Source organism: Chrysemys picta, unplaced genomic scaffold (assembly GCF_011386835.1).
Source record: "Chrysemys picta bellii isolate R12L10 unplaced genomic scaffold, ASM1138683v2 scaf1364, whole genome shotgun sequence".
NCBI lineage: Eukaryota > Metazoa > Chordata > Testudines > Emydidae > Chrysemys > Chrysemys picta.
This window is the reverse complement of record NW_027054070.1, coordinates 1-17,000: the sequence shown is the minus strand read 5'-3', so window position 1 is coordinate 17,000 and position 17,000 is coordinate 1. Positions and strand designations below refer to the sequence as shown.

The 17,000-nt window shown below is 54.4% G+C and overlaps 1 protein-coding gene across 1 annotated transcript; it reads right to left on the bottom strand.

Annotated features, from left to right (window-relative positions):
* Positions 1 to 5,591: 5,591 nt before the first annotated feature.
* LOC135979897 (ras GTPase-activating protein nGAP-like) lies at positions 5,592 to 16,610 on the bottom strand (the record flags this gene model as incomplete). Its single annotated transcript, XM_065580034.1, has 5 exons — positions 5,592 to 6,933; positions 10,618 to 10,819; positions 12,663 to 12,945; positions 15,303 to 15,443; positions 16,430 to 16,610. Coding segments are annotated over 5 exons (837 nt in total), but the record flags the coding sequence as incomplete, so codon positions are not given.
* Between the last annotated feature and the right edge of the window lie 390 nt (positions 16,611 to 17,000).

Sequence of the window (17,000 nt, the reverse complement as noted above, 5' to 3'; positions counted from 1 at the left end):
TCTGCTGTCCACGAACTCATCTGCCAGTGCACCTGCACTGCGCAGATCCTTGGGCTTCCGGTCCACTAGCCACATTTTAAAGTCCGGAGAGCAGATGTCATACAGCTGCTCCAACCCCACCAAGTTATACGCGTCCTCTGCGGTAGTGGCCCCTGCGCCCTTCCCCCACTTGCGGAGATATTCCCCAGCAGGTTCGTGACCTCCTTGTAAGAGACATCTGGGGTCTTGCATACACACCAGAATCACTTCCTGTACACCTCGGGGGTCAGTTCAAACTTCAGCAGCAAAGCCTCTTTGAACAGGTCATAGTCCCCCGTCTCAACGCCTGTATGGCTTTGGGACCCAGCGGGGGGTCAGCCAGCGAAGCCTGTCTGCGCGGTCAATCTGGTCAGTTCACAAGCCTTCTCAAAGGCTGTGAGGTAGGCATCAATATCCCCCCCTCCTCGAACTGGGCAGCAGTTTGGTGTCTAGATTCCCCACACCACTGGCGTCTTGGGGCCCTTCCCCACTTACCCCGCGGCAGGCCCTCTTGGGCCGCCTCTCATCCATCTCCAACTCGTGCTTCCGCTGCTCTACACCGTCTGCTCGTTCTCTCTCTCTGTCCACCAGCCTCCGACCCTCTAGCTCCAGCTCCTTTGCTTTCAGCTGCAGCTCCCGTCTCCGCAGCTCCTCTAGGGAGGACCCTGACTGGGGTCTCCCTGTACTGACCCACTCCCGGTCGCTACACAGACTGCCTCCTGCCGCCTCCCATGGGCTGAGGCTGTGTCCCATCCTTGCTGCTGGTGATTGGCCACAGGTACTCTTGGATGCCATCCTGGTGCACTGGCAGCCCTGCAGTTCTGCATCGGGGTATCACCTCCAGTGATCTTGGCCCATGGGAGGCAACAGGGGCCAGCGCGAAGGGCCAGTCTTTTGCCAGTCCCTGTGTCCCAGCACTCTCAGCACAGGTGAGGGGGCACTCACCAGTGACTGCACCCCCCCCCCCCCCCACTCCGGACTCCGCTCTGTGTTCCAAGTGTTTCCCTACAGATTCGCTCCCAGGAGAGAGGGCAGTGGGATGCAGGGCAAGCCTGGAGAACAGCAGGGAGAGGCCACTGGGGTGAATCGATGACCATGTCCAGCCACAAAGGGAACGGACGAAGGGCCGTGGGCCAGGGAGGGAAGGTCAGACTGGGCCCTGGTAGGCAAGGGTACAATGCTGCAGTGGAGGTGGCTCTTGCACCTGGAAGGCTGGAATCGGGTTAGTAGTGGGGGGTGGCTGCTCAGAAGCGCTGCTGTGAGAGGCTGGCTGCCCTTGGGGATGAGGTGCTGGGCTGGGACTCTGGAGATCTGGGGGGGGTCCTGCTGCTGGCAGATTTGGGGTGCTGGTGCAGTGGGGTCAGGAGGCAAGGAGCTGCCTCAGGACAGGTCAGTCTCCCTGCCACCAGGGAGTGTCCCTTAGCCAGCACCCCCTGGCCCAGCCTGATCCTGGGGCCCTGCCGGTCTCGGGATCAAGTCACTGGGTCAACCCTGTTGAGCCGGAGATTCGGGGCTTTATTTCCTGTGTGGTCAGCTGAGTCACATGGTGCCGATTATTTCCCTTGATTGGCTGTTGGTCCTTGTGCCTCTGCAGGGCTAGTGGAGTCAACTCACTGGGGTGCCACCCAGTGGACCCAGCCCTGCTCCCCCTGGCCTCTCAGCAGCCTCAGCCCCACTCCCCCAGCCCTGCCCACCCCCCCATGAAGACGTAGCAGCCCCTGCCCTAGCCCCACTCGTCCCCCATGGTCCCAGCCTTACCTCCCCCACTGAATGGCCCCAGCCCCGCTCCCGAGCCCCTCCCATTCTCCTGAGAGGCCCCAGTTCTGATCCCCTCGACCCTACACAATACCCTCCAGCGGCGCCAACCCCATGGTCCCAGCCCCCCCGTTCCCCACCCTTTCAGACCCAATGGCCCCAATCCCGCCCATCCCCCGTGCAGACCCAGCTGCCTCCACCTCACCCATCCCCCGTGTGGTCCCAATGGCTCCATCCCCACCCATCACCCCATGCCTCCTCCCCCACACACAGTGGCCCAAGCTCCTCCCATCTCCCCATACAAACGCAGTGGCTCAAGGCCCCCCTGTCCCCTCTGTGCAGACCCAGCTCTGGTCTCCCTTCCCCCCCGTGCAGCCCCAGAACCTGTCCCCCCCCGCCCCACCTGTCCCCCCGCTCAGATCCAGCAACCCCAGGACCCAGGAGCTCTGGGGGATTGAACCCTGGCTGGCATGGATCCGCCCTTCTGTGGGGTTCATGCTGGGTCCGGCCCACATACTGTCCTTTTTGTAGGGTCCTGGGCCCTAGGAGTCTGGGGGAATCTCGAACCTCTCAAATGGGGGGATTCTGGGTCGGATTTTGACACCCACATCAACCTCTCCAGCCAATGGCCGTTAAGCCATCCTCCTGCCACAGCAACTGGCCAACCTTCACTGCCCCCCTGTAAACCCACCCGTGGCTCCTTCTTGTTTTCCACTCCCCCCACTCTGGTCCCTTGTGATTCAACTAGCTTCATCTTGCCCCTCAGCTCCCCAGCACCTGTGGGTAGAGATCTCGCCCAGCAGGTGTGCTAAGGGATGGGGGTGTGTGGGTGTCGGGAGTGGGGTGCGCACATGTGTGTGTGGGAGGGGGAGGTGGGTGCACATGTGTGTGAGGAGCAGGGAGGATGTGGTGGGCAGCAGGGTATGTGTGGGGGGACAGTAGTGTGGTGCATGTGTGTGTGGGAGGGAAGGGTAGTGAGGAGTGTGGGGGGAGCAAGGAGCGGAGAAGATGTGGAGGCAGTGGTCTGTGTCGGGGGAGTGAGGAGTGGGGTGTGGGGGGGAGCGAGGAGCAGGCATGGTGTGAGGGGGCAGTGAGGAGTGGGGAAGATGTGAGGGGGCAGTGGGGTCTGTGTGTCAGGGGAGTGGGGAGCGTTGGCGTGCGTAGGGGAAGCAGGGTGTGTGTGGGGAGTGAGGCGCGAGGGAGGAGTGTGTGAGGGGGGAGCGGGGACGATGTGAGCAGGGAGCAGGGTGCGTGTGTGGGGGGAGTGAGGAGGATGTGAGTTGGGAGCAGAGTGCGTGTCAGTGGGGAGCAGGGTATGTGTGAGTGGGGAGCAGGGTGCGTGGGGGGGAGCAGGGACGATGTGAGGGGGGAGCAAGGTGCGTGTGTGGAGGGAGCAGCATGCGTGTGGGGGGAGCAGGGAGGATGTGAGTGGGGCAGGGTGCGTGTGAATGGGAAACGGGGAGGATGTGAATGGGGAGCAGGGTGTGTGTGGGGGGGAAGTGCGGTGCGCGTGAGTGGGGAGCATTGTGCATGTCTGGGAGGAGCGGGGAGGATGTGAATGGGGAGCAGGGTGTGTGTGTGGGGGGAGTGCAGTGCGCGTGAGTGGGGAGCATTGTGCATGTCTGGGAGGAGCGGGGAGGATGTGAGTGGGGAGCAAGGTGCATGTGTGGGGGGAGCAAGGTGTGTGTGAGGTGGGTGCGGGGTTCACATGTGGGGGGAGCAGAGTGGGGAGCAGGGTACATGTGTTGGGGGAATGAGGAGGATGTGAGTAGGGAGCAGGTGTGGGGAGCAGGGGGTTGGGGGGCAGTGTGTGTGGGAGGGAGGGAGCGAGGAGTGGGAAGGAGGTATGGGGCAATGGAGTGTGCGGGGGAGAGGAGCATTTGTAGGGAGGGAGACGAATGGAGGTTGTATGGGGAGGACTTAGCCCCTTCTCTGCAGTCCCACGTTTGGTGTGCCCATGTGATGCTGGTCTATGGGCTCGTTCCCAGGAGCAGGTGGGGGGCAGGTGCTGTACACAGGGGGTGGGCCCCGTTCCGCAAAGGGTCCTGTGTCCCCACGCTGCGGGGCCGGTCTAGGCCAGGCTGGGAGGAGGGAGCACTGCCCTCACAGCCAGGCAGTAAACAGGAAATCCAACTTGGCAGGGGCTGTGAGCAGATGTGTGTGCTGGGAGCTCCCTGCCTGCCCAGCCAGTGCTCCCACAATGACGCCTCTGTCAGCCCTGCTGCACATGCTGAGGCAGCTAGACCAGGAGGCTGAGGGCCAGTACTGAGGCTGTGGCGAAGGATTTGGGGGAGGACTCCACTGTGCAAGGGTTGGGCTCAGGCCCCTGCAGGGAACAGCCCCCCTCGAGCAGAGGTCACAGACAGCCCATCCCTCCCCCCAGCATTGCACATCCTGAACAGGGAGTGTCCAAAGCTGCCTCCCTCATAACATAAAAATGGCCATGTTGGGTAGGACCAATGGTCCATCCAGCCCAGTGTCCGGTCTGAGCGGCTGGTGCCAGATGCTTCAGAAGAAAATGAAGAGAACAGGGCAACTATCGAATGATCCTTTCCCTGTCATCCCGTCCCAACTTCTGGCAAACAGAGGATTAGGGACATAGGACAAGGGGTTACATCCCTGCCCATCTTGGCTAATAACCATTGATAGATGTATCCTCCATGAATTTATTTCATTCTTTTTTGAACCCAGTTATACTTTTGGCCTTCACAGCACTCATGGCAATGAGTTCCACAGGTTGACTGTGCCCTGTGTGAAGAAGTACTGCCTTATGTTAGTTTTAATCCTGCTGCCTATTAATTTCATTGGATGACCCCTGGTTCTTCTCTTATGTGAAGGGGTCAATAATATTTCCTTACTCACTTTCTCCACACCATTCATGACTTTATAGACCTCTTTCACATCCCCCCTTAGTCGTCTCTTTTCTAAGCTGAACAGTCCAAGTCTTTTTAATCTCTCCTGGTCTGGAAGCTGTTCCATCTCCCTAATCATTTTGTTTTTTCATAGATGTGATCATCTAGCCTCACCTCCTATATGACACAGGCCAGAGAACTTCCCCAAAACAATTCTCAGAGCAGATCTTTTAGAAAAACATCCAGTCTGATTTAAAAACGGTCCGTGATGGAGAATCCACCACCCTTGGTAAAATTGTTCCGATTCACTGTTAAAAATCTACACCTTATTTTCCAGTCTGAATTTGTCTCGCTTCAAACTCCAGCCATTGGATCATGTTAGACATTTCTCTGGTAGATTGAAGATCCCATTATTAAAGATTTCTTTCCCATGTAGGTGCTCATAGACTGTGATCAAGTCACGCCTTAATCTTCTCTTTGTTAAGATAAATAGATTGAGCTCCTTGAGTCTGTCACAATTAGGCATATTTTCTAATCCTTTAATCATGCTCATGGATCTTCTCTGAACCCTCTCCAATTTATAAACATCCTTCATGAATTGTGGGCACCAGAACTCGACACAGGATTCCAGCAGTGGTTGCACCAGGGCCAAATACAGAGGTAAAATAACCTCTCTGCTCCTACGTGAGATTCCCCAGTTTATGCAGCCCAGGATCACATTAGCTCTTTTGACCACAGTATCACACTGGGAGCACATGTTCTGCTGATTATCCACCGTGACTCCCAAATCTTTTTCAGAGTTGCTGCTTCCCAGGATAGAGCCTCCCGTCCTGTGCATATTACAATCTTTGCTCCCAGATGTCCACATTTACACTTAGCTGTATTAAAACACATATTGTTTGCTTGTGCCCAGTTTACCAAGCAATCTGAATCAGTGACCTTTTCATTACTTACCACTCCCCCAAATTTGTGTCATCTGTTGCCCTTCTCTGGACCTTTTCCAATTCTAATATATGTTTTTGAGATGTGGTGACAGTATTCAAGGTGTGGGCATACCTTGGATTTATCCAATGGCATTATGATATTTACTGTCTTCTTATCTATCCGTTTCCTAATGCTTCCTAATACTCTGTTTGCTTTTTTGACTGCCGCTGCACTTTGGGCAGATGTTTTCAGAGGACTATCTATGATGACTCCAAGATTTCTTTCTTAAGTGGTAACAGCTAATTTATACACTGTCTCCCGCAGCAATGCATGGCCACAACCCTATTCCATGGGTCATGCCCTCTCTCATACCACCCGTGCCAGCCTCAGCCCCATCCCACAGGCCACACCTCCTCCTCTACAGCCCATAGCAGCCTGCATGGCCACCCTCCGGTCCCATAGGCCATGGCCCATGCTTGTTCCCATACAACCCACACCAGTCACAACAATACATGGCCATGTTCCCATCCCACACAACCCACACAAGCATCAGCCTGCATGGCCATACCCCCGCACCAACCCATATCAGCCTCAACCACACTCCTATCATCATAGAATCATAGAATATCAGGGTTGGAAGGGACCTCAGGAGGTCATCTAGTCCAACCCCCTGCTCAAAGCAGGACCAATCCCCAACTAAATCATCCCAGCCAGGGCTTTGTCAAGCCTGACCTTAAAAACCTCCAAGGATGGAGATTCCACCACCTCCCTAGGTAACCCGTTCCAGTGCTTCACCCCCCTCCTAGTGAAAAAGTTTTTCCTAATATCCAACCTAAACCTCCCACACGGCAACTTGAGACCATTATCCATTTTCTTGTGTGTAGCTGTATGATCCAACCCAGTGGAAAGCATCCCAATGACTGCCGTAGATGTTAGACTGTCTCGCTAGAGCATAGTGAATTATTGGTGGTAAATCATTTCATCAGTGAATTTATTCCCCACCCCCACCTTTCTGAATTATCTGAAAACAGACTTTGATATTTCGAAATGTATTTGTCATTCAAAGTTGTTTAATGCACACCTTACGGGAAAATATTTCATCCTGTGGATCATTCTCAAACTAGACACTTTGATTCTCTCTTTGACAATTCTTTAGTCCTGGTGTTTGATCATCTAAATCCATTTACGTCAATATTGAGGTTAGGGTCCCTAGAGCCTTGGATAGGGTTTTGTTATTTTAAATCTAAATAAATAAGTCAGCTCTTTTGGTTACCAATCTTTTAAAGACAGAAGGGCAATTTGATTTCAATATGGCTGCTGCCGTACTTCTGACATGAATGTGTCTATAAGACTTTCACTTTCCAAATGGTCTCCCAAAGAAATCCTGCGGATAAACATACATAGGAAATGCATTAAAAGGATGGCGAGTGGTATCAAAGCAAGGTCACTGTTCTTACTCAGATCAATGCTTGTGGAGACCTATTTTGCAATTGACTCAGTCTACCAGTCTTCATTATATTAGAAAAGTACAACCTTCTCCCCCAGAGAGAGAGAGAGAGAGAGAGAGAAGTACACAACCTGTTGTAGTCCCTAATACTAGAAATTGACTCATTCAAAAATGATATTTTCATTTTTATAGCACTTATAAAAAGAAAAAAACCATTTTCTCCTACACGGTCCATTCCCATAATTCCTTAGAATTAATTTCAGATGGTGCTTATGTCGCTCCATTGCAAATAAAAGTGCAAGTCGCACTTTTACAGGCCATCACCTTGCTCCCCCACCCCCCACCGTTTTATTCCCTTTAAGAGAACACCTATACTGCCACCTTCTGGCTATTTTGTATTACAGCAGCAAGCCAATGAATTGCAGCACGTGATCTAGAGAAAACAAAATAAGCCTTTTCACATTCTTGAACTTGTGATTCACATGTGCACGTTCAAGCTACGCTGTCAGTAAAAATACTCTGAACTACTTTGTAGCAGCTGAGCTCCCATTTCATATTGTGACAAAGATTCTTTCCCCACTTCACCACACATACTCCAGCTCCTTTCTTTCTCAATTCGTTGGTCTAAATGGAGCAGGGGTGAGGTCTAACATTACATTTGCAAAGGAATACACCCTAATGTCTCCATCATACTCACTTTGAGACAATGCACAGCTTCCACATTGTCAAACCAACTCAGTTGTCCAACAACAGCCACAGACTTTGGCCAGGTCTGATTTAGTGCTCAAGATAGCGCAAGTTACCGGGCGGAGAGGGGTTGGTAATAGACTGATGGCCTGCTTGTCAGCTGGTATAAATCAGAGGAACTCGGTGGAGTTCCACCGATTTATACCAACTGAAAACCCAACCCAGGTTGCTGTACCAGAGTGTGGAGATTGTGTCTACTTCTTACCAGTGCTGCTTGGAAAAAGAAAAAATGACCCAATTGGAACCTATCATTATTTATGTGAAGGGGTGGGGAAAACAATTTTTTTTCCTCCTGTTTAAGTAGCGGCTGGATTCAAAGCCAACGTGAGATGTTATTTTCCTATTCAAGGGCCAAATACACCTAGAGACACAGTATTTAAAAACAGCCCAAATGATGAGAAAGAAGGATTGGTGGTAAGAGGGTAAAACAAGAAAAAAAAGCCAATCTCTCCCTAAAATTAGGAAAGGGAGCAAGCTACAACCCCCAGAATTTGTTCATGTATCACTGACGAGGAAATGTATTTAGGATGGAGCTGTAGCAACGGGGCCTTGCTGTCCTTTGCAAGGGAAGGGGCATAGGGTGAGCCCATCTAGAAACTGCCAGCGGAGAGAAAATGTTAAAAATGAAATCAGTCGGTAACAGAAAGCCAGCTCGAGCACACTGAAGGAGAGCCTGTGCGTGCAACAAGGGGTCTGAACAATTCTATTGCCTTCGGATTCCACCAGCACAGCATAGTGTGTATGAGACGACAGTGGCATCTAGTGGTCAGTCAGCTTTCTAGCAAACTAGGTTTTAAGAGAGGGGGCTGTTCAGAGGCTAAGAGAGGGGCACACAAACATGCCCGCTGATTGGTAGTGAACTGTGCAATCAAGGTGCTTGACCCGTAAAACTCATTCCTGTTCAGAGGGCCAGCACAAGGCCTGGGCACTGCTCAAGAACCACTCCCATACATCTTCAAATTCGGCCATTCATCACTTTCAGCCCCCTCTGCACAGGGATGTTTTGCACCGCTAATGAGTTCTGCCGGGCCAGGTTGTGGAGTATCCCGCTTCTTTGAAGGCCTTTGATACAATGAGTCTCCAGCAGGACAGCGTTCATCGGAGTATGCTGATTTAGTTGTATGCACAACCGATTTTGCAAAAACTCTGCTCTGAAATGACTCACCACCTCAGTCTCACACTATGGATCAGATTGGAGAATCAAAGCATGAGAAAATACAAGCTGGCCTCTCCAACACTGGAGCTCAGAATAAGCTTATTCTGGCTAGTATGTTGTTCTAATTTCCCCCCCCCCCATTCTTTATTCCTGCTCTGTTTTAAGAGAGTCCCTGCATCTCTTCTGCAGCAGCGTTCGTCACGGATGAACTCTTGTTCGTTTTCTCGGAGAACTGCGTTTCTCTCTCTCCTGTACATGCAGGAAGTTTACATCAGATGAATCTAAAAGAAAATCTAAAATCTGAAAGATTCCAACTTACCTAGGAACGACCAGGAATATTTAGAAGTTTAATTATCATCTCTATTTCCCTAATTATCGTCTCTATCCCTTTTCCATGAAACAAAAGTGTTGTTCTTTTTCTTCCTCAGTCAAGGGTGCCTGGGTATCTTTGCCTCCAAAACATAGTGGCTCAACCCTTTGATGTCTACCTACAGATAAGGTCTCTCTCATCCCCCGGCCGCTTTGTTCTTCCTATTTAGTTTCTTTTGAAATTCTTACAATCCTTCATTTGCATTCAGTCCAGACTGGTGATAAGGCACCCACTGTGCAACATACAATACTTAATGTATATGCAAACTGCCGGCTAGAGAAACATTTCTTGTTGGAGAAAAATCTGTTTTTCTCCTTTGCTGGTGCCAAGTCTCTAGCCATAGTCTTGAGTATATTTTCAGTATAGCTACATAACTCTTTACATAGTATCTGTAGGTACATTTCACAATGATATTATTGACCAGTGTGACACCATTTGAGACCTCACACAACATTCTTTGGTGAACCAGAATGTCTCCGCCAGAATCAGGAGAGTCCAGTGACCCCTCTGCACCCCCTTGTCAGTTGGCATTGAGAGGTTTATGGTCTGTCTGTACTGGGTGTGCACTAAGTGAGTGTTGGGCTATGTGTGCTGGGAGAACACTTGGCGTGGTGGGTGGGTGTGTAACCACTGGGTGTGTGCTGGCTGTGGTGCGTGTTGGGTGCATACTGACTGTGTGTGCACTGGGTATGGTGTGTATGTGTATATGTTGGGTGGGCACTTGGTGTATGCACTAGGTATGCACGAGGTATGGTGTGTGTGTGCACTGGGCATGTTCTGATATTAACCCTCAGCTCACATTTCCTGTTCCCCACAGAGTGCCCCTCCAGGATGCTGGACTCTCCCATGGAGCTGGAGCCAGGCCCTGGGCCAGAGCCAGCGTCTCATGACCTCGATGGGAGCTGTCGGAGAGGGGCAGCCATCACCGTGTCCAGGAAGCAGAGCTGGGCCAGGTTCTCCTGTGGCATCCGGGACGTGCCATGTAGCTCTTACAGCAGGAAGGTGTCTGCCAGCCCCACGGCCTCGGCAGAGCTGCAGGATGAGGGTGAAGGGGTAGGGCCAGTTGCCTGTGGGCGAGAGACTGACGGGGACCCCCAGTGCCCTCTGCGACCCCAGGAGCTGTTCTCCCCCACCCACACAGAGGAGCCAGCCATTAAGGATGAGGCCTGGCTTGTGGAGAGCCCCCCAGCCCCAGCGCCCCCCACCCCTCAGCCTGGCCTGGCCCTAGCGACCCCTGCCCCTCAGCCCGGCCTGGCCCCTGGTGATGAGGAAGCTGAGTCGATGTGCAGGTATGTGGAGCTTTGCAGTGCTGTGAGGTCTTTTGCACTCCACCCCCAGCCCGCAGTACCTGGTCCAGGCCGGTGAATATGTCGCAGAGCAGCGAATGCAGGGTGGAGAGCTCCAGCGCCAGGTCCACATAGCCGTCGTAAGCCACCAGGTGGGCACTGCTGTCAGGGTTGGCCACGCTTTGCAGGAACAACTTCATGCGGCTCCAGTTGTGCTCCAGGAATTCGTTCATGAACCCCATGTACGCCTCCTTCTCACCGAACCTGCGGGAGCCACAATGTCACGTGGGTGTCACGCACACGGCATGGGCATGCACATAGCGCGGACGTCATGCACACGGCATGGGCATCATGCACACAGCACAGGCGTCACACATGGCGCGGGCGTCACGCACACGGTGGTACTGCACAGGCATCACGCATACGGCATGGATGTCACGCACACGGTGGTGCTGTGTGGGCGTCATGCACACAACACGGGCATCACACACACGCAGCTGGTGCGGGGTTGTGACTTGCATTGCTGGAGACTTGAATGCCGCAGCCTTATGCTGCCCTCTCCTGGAGGGGGAACCACAGATTCAGGTAATCACACTGCTCAAGTGCCCCTGTGCATGGGGGCATCACAGCCACGTCTCCCTGCCTTCTGCCCGGGGTCTCTGCCTGGCTGCTGGGTGAATGGTCCACACAAACCATAGGAGAAAGTGAGAAGCTGACTCTGCAAGGGAAACTGAGCCCACCCCACATGCTGCTAAAGTGATGGGCACTGTAGTGCCTGGCTAGCGCTTGGGCTCTCAGGGCTACTGGGAACCATAGCCAAGAAGCTGCTGGTTGCTGAAGGATGGCCCTTTGGTTTGTGCACTAGCCTATGAGTCAGGAGACCTGGGATCAAGCCCCTGGTCTGACACAGACTCATTGTGTGTCCAAGTCACTCTGTGCCTCAGGTCCCCTCAGCCCCATGGGGACAGTAGCCCTGTCCCAGGGCGATGAGGGAGGAGAAGGGTGCTGGTGATTGTGAGGTACTCAGGTACTATGATAATGGGCGGCAAATGAGTGTGAGGGGGAAGGCTGGGGGTTACACAGCACTGGCCTTTTGAATTGCTCTGGAGCGCACATGCATTTCAAGATGACCTACCTGGGGTTCCTGCGTGGCCTTTGCTAGTTGAGGAGGCTGGAAGGGTTTTTCCTGCTTCTTTTAATAATGTGACTTTGGGCCCCTGGCAAATAACCAGATCCTGGCACCATGGGCCCCAGGGCCAGAGCCCAGCATCACAACTCCAAGGCCTGAGTAATGGAGATGGGGACTGGGTGTTGTTCAGGCTCTTAAAGCTCTTTGGGGCTTGGTTACAGCTCTTCAACTTGGGCCAGAGCTCAGAGTGACCTGGATTCAGCTCCTGCCTGCTGGGAACCTCCCAGCCCACGTATCTATCAGGCCGAGCACCAAGCCAGGGCTAGGACCCAGCTGGGACCACCCCACATTTCTACAGGAACCCCCCAAAGTTTCTTCATCCCCTTTCCTCGCCAGGGGCCCTCAAAACGCTAGTAGGAAGGGGAAGACCCGGGCAGACTGAGGTAAGGGACTCAGAGTGACACTGGACATAGCCTGGCTCGCTCGCCCAGAGCTGGGTCCACACCACAGGGGCCAGAGCTGTGTGCAAGATACAGACAGGATTGCCCCACAGAGGGGCAGAGCTCTGGGCAGAGCCAAGCCATGATACAGACGTGATCACCCCACAGAGGGGCAGGGCCCTGGGCAGAGCCGAGCCGTGATACAGACAGGATTGCCCCACAGAGGGGCAGGGCCCTGGGCAGAACCGAGCTGTGATACAGACAGGATTGCCCCACAGAGGGGCAGGGCCCTGGGCAGAACCGAGCCGTGATACAGACAGGATTGCCCCGCAGAGGGGCAGGGCCGTGGGCAGAACCGAGCTCTGATCCAGATGGGATCTCCCCACAGAGGGGCAGGGACCTGGGCAGAGCCAAGCCGTGATACAGACAGGATTGCCCCACAGAGGGGCAGGGCCATGGGCAGAACTGAGCTCTGATCCAGATGGGATCTCCCCGCAGAGGGGCAGGGCCCTGGGCAGAGGCAAGCCATGATACATACGTAGCAAAATTGGCCAGGTTCTGGATGACTTTTGCCACCAGGGTGAGGGTGCGGGAGGTGGCATCATCTGAGTACTCCTGGGTGAGGCCAAACAGGCTGGGGGACATGATGGCCGGGCACAGGAAGCGCAGGAAGAGTGAGGCTGAGATGAGTCGCTGCCCAATGTCCTCCTTGTCCCGCTCCAGGCACTCCCCCTGCCACGCTGCAAAGATCTCGCTGAGCTCCGCTGGGAAGGCGCTGAGGAGACAGGCACAGACGGTGAGTGGGGGGGGGACAGTGCCAGCTAAACACCAGCATCTCTCAGACAATCCCTGACAGCCAATGGGACCAGAGGTCCTCGCGGTCCCTTCTTGAGAAACAGCCTGGGGAAGAAGGGGTTAACCTCCCCGTGTCCGGAGGGGCCAGCACTGCCCCTGGGGTCCCAGAGTCGGGCCTCACCCCAATGTTCTGCTCATGCTCCCATGTCCCTTGTTTCCCCTGAGGTCAGGCCTGGCTTCCCATTACTGTGTTGGCCCAGCTCCCACCCAGATTCGGGGTGATGGGAGCATAGTGGGCGATCCTCCAGACCCCCCCCTCTAACTCTAGGGCCGTGGCTCCCAGCACAGACTGTCCAGTAGTGGCTCCCTCCCCTCAGGGCTGCCCCAGGAAACACAGGCTCCCTGCAAATGGGCAGCCCTGAGGGAGGCCGGTTGGGGTTCTGCTGCCTCTGCAATGGCCTCAACTGGGGAGAAACAGGCCCCATGGCCACCCACCAGGAGACCCCACAGTGCCCACAGGAGCTGAGGAGGGGGAAATCCTTCCTGTGGCCAGCCCAGCCATTGGGGTCAGGGAAGGAGAGACCTTAGTTCAGCAGGAGTTTTGGGGAACTCCCGGAGGGGGCTTGGGACCCTAACAACCCCTTAGTGTCAACTGGCAAAGGGTTCCCTGGTCTGTAACAGCAATGCCTACCAGGCCTGACAAACTCACTGCACCTAACACATTGCTTCTCGGCTCTCTATGAGCTGTGGTGCAAACCTTTTATCTGCAGAGAGTGTTGTGTGGAGTGTCAAATGAAAGCTTATTGCACACTGGACATTGTAAGCACTGTGCGATGAACGTACAGTCGGCACGTAAGAAGTTATGTGTATCTACTACAATATGTTCTAAACTATGGAACTAGGCAGAGCTGACAAACAAGTTTTCTTCCAGACACAGTATATTTCTTCTCCTACCCCTGACGTAGATGATGCACTGTAAAGCCAACACAATGGGGACCCCATTTACGTGTAAAAGTCAACACAAAAAACAGGTTGACAGGGGGCTATGCAACAAACGGGAGTGTGGGAGCACTCCCTGGGATCAGCACCCCAGGAAGGGAACCACACGGGTCAGCCTGGCTTCGGGGGACAAAACAGTGAGTTTGGGGAAAGCTAAAGAGAAGCAAAAGGACATTTGAGCGTCCATTTGCTAAGGAAACCCCTTGAAGGGGGTGGGGAGTCATGAAACCCTGGATCTTGGTTGTGGCTGAAAGCTAGCAGCTCTGTCAAAGGCTGTATCCATGGGAGAGAATCTACTCTATTAAACTGGAAAGGCCACCATGAGTGAGTGTGGGCCTGGGATTGTGGTTCATGTTTTGTTTTATCTGTGTACCCAGTTCTGCCTCCAATATTCTTACGACTCATCCGAGTCTTTGAATCTTTGTAAGTAAACGTATTCTTGTTTTATCATAAACATACCTCAGTGCTATGGTATTAGGCAGTGCGAATCCTCAGCTGAACCAAACCAGCTGGTGTGTGCACTGTTCCCTTTGGGGGACAGCGAGCCTAGTAATGCCAGCGAGTGCCCAGTAACAGGGGCGGGATATTACAGGGCTATGCTCTTCAAAGAGAGCTCGGGGATGGAGAGCACTGACTGTTAACCTACAAGCACAGTAGGACTAGCAAAGTCCTGAGAAGAGGGCGTGAGCAGCTGGAAGGCTGGTGGTGCCAGGGAGCTGACTTCCAGCTACCACAAGAAAGACTCCTTCATACTGGAGGCAACAGGGTGGCAAGAAAGCATCACAGGGCTGCTTGGACTTGTCCATGTGGGAGGATACTGAGTCTCTGCTTACCATAGGCGCCAACTTTCTCCAGCGCCGGTGGGTGTCCATGCCCCCCCGACCTGGCCCCGCCCCTGGCCCCGCCCTGACTCCACCCTTTCCCTGCCCCTATTGGATCCTTTCCCCAAATCCCTGCTCCGGCCCCGCCTCTTCCTCCAGCACGCCGCATTCCCCCTCCCCCCCTCCCTCCCTGCCCCGTAAATCAGCTGTTTCATGACGCAAGGGCTGGGAGGGAGGGGGGAGAAGGACGTGGCGGTGCGCGTTTGCAGAGGAGGTGGAGGCGGAGGTAAGCTGGAGCAGGGGGGCGGGGCAGGGAGCTACCGGTGGGTGCTGAGCACCCACCAATTTTTTTCTGTGGGTGCTCCAGCCCTGGAGCACCCATGGAGTCGGCGCCTATGCTGCTTACCCCTTTCCTCCCCCGACCCCAGGCAAGCCCAGCCCTGCATTGCCCCCCAGGCAAGCCTGGCCCTGCTTTCACCCCTCCCTCCCTGCAAGCCAAGTCCCATCCCTTCTCCCTCAGGTAAGCCCAGCCCTCCGTCCCCCAAGGGTTCTCCCTCACTCACAGGAGTTGATGATTCTCTGGAAGACCTCCTCACACGCCTGCCGCAGGTTGTTCTGGTTGTCAGACAGGTCATTGGCTGCACACTTGCTGGGGTCAACTTCACAGCTATCCTCCGACTCGTACAACTGAGCAATAGCCTCCCCTGCAACACACATGGAAGAGCCCAGACTGACACGGAGCCTGGGCGGGGTCCAGAGATGAGGTGCCAGGGCTGCGGCCGGACAGGACACAACGGGCATAGTACAATCAAGCTGGCCATTTGGAGACGCCCAAAGAATGTGCCCACTTGTGTGTGAGTATATGAGACTGTGCATGCACATGTGTGTACATACATGTACAAGTGGGCTCATGTGTGCATGTGTATATGTACAAGTATGTGTTTGCACATGTGTATGTGTGTGTGTTTGTACAAGTGTGTGTGTGTGCAAGTATGTGCATGAGTGGTGTATATGCACATACAAGAGTGCACATGTATGTATGCAAACATGTACAAGTGTGCATGTGTGGATGTGTACAAGGGTGTGCGTGTATGCACATGTACCTGGGTGTACATACACGAGTGTGTACGTGTGTTAATAGCTGCACTCTACTGCTGCCTGCTGCTAGGTGAGGTCTGGCTAAGAATGGCATTGGTTGCCCCTGCCCCATCTTGGGCACTGCGTGGCCAGAACCAGGACTCTCTGATCAGAGCTGAAAGGCCAACGCTCAGCCTGATGCAAATGCACTTGGCCATGGGGGCTGAGAGAGCAGGACGGGGACATTGCTGGCAGAAAGGAGAAAGCAAAGTGCTGCAAGGAACAGGCCCTGGAGGCCCATCTTGCTCCAAAGCCAGCATCCTCTCTCTGCACCACCCCCTGCAATGTGTATTGCCCCCCTGGGGCATTAGCCTGCCACTACAAACTCACCAGTGCATTAACTGGCCCATTACACCCCACCACGTGTTAGCCAAGTGACCAATTACACACACAAACACACACACACACCCAGTGGGCTAGCCGCCAACCCATTTCCCCACCAGTCCATTAGCCAAATGACCCATCTCTCTCTCTCTTTCTCTCTCTCTCTCTCACACACACACACACACATGTGCACCCATCAGCCCATAGGTCACTCACCACCAACTGTTACCAACCCCCCCAGTGCGTTTGCTGGCTGGCCCGTACCCAGTGTGTCCCAACAGGTACTGCCCCCCGACCAGCTTCATGTATTCGTCGATGGCCTTGGTTGCCAGTGTGTTCTCGCGGAAGATCAGTGCCTCTCTGTCGTCGAAGCGGTCCAGCTCCGCCACCCCCAGGTCGATGAGAAATGCCTATGGGGCCAGAGGAGGTGGGATCACTGGGATCCAGACTTTCCACCCCTGGTCCCCATCCCTGGGCCCACGCAGCCCCATCCCTGCAGCACACACCCAGCCCAGGGTGCTGCAGCACCGCCAGGCTGGGTTTGGCTGTGGGGTGAGGGAGGGGGGGCTGCTAATCACCATTTGCCCCTCCAGGCCCTGAGGAAAGCAGCCGCGGGCTGCGCAGCTGGGGAAGGACCCTAACTACCCTCTCCCAGGGACCTGTGAGCGACTCACCGCCCAGCACATGCCCCATCACAGTGCCACCCCCAGCCCCCTCCCCTCCCCCGGCCAGGCAGGACAGCCCTTCCTCTCCGGGCTGAGCCCCCCAGTTATACCCCAGAAGGTGATGCTGGGCAGCCC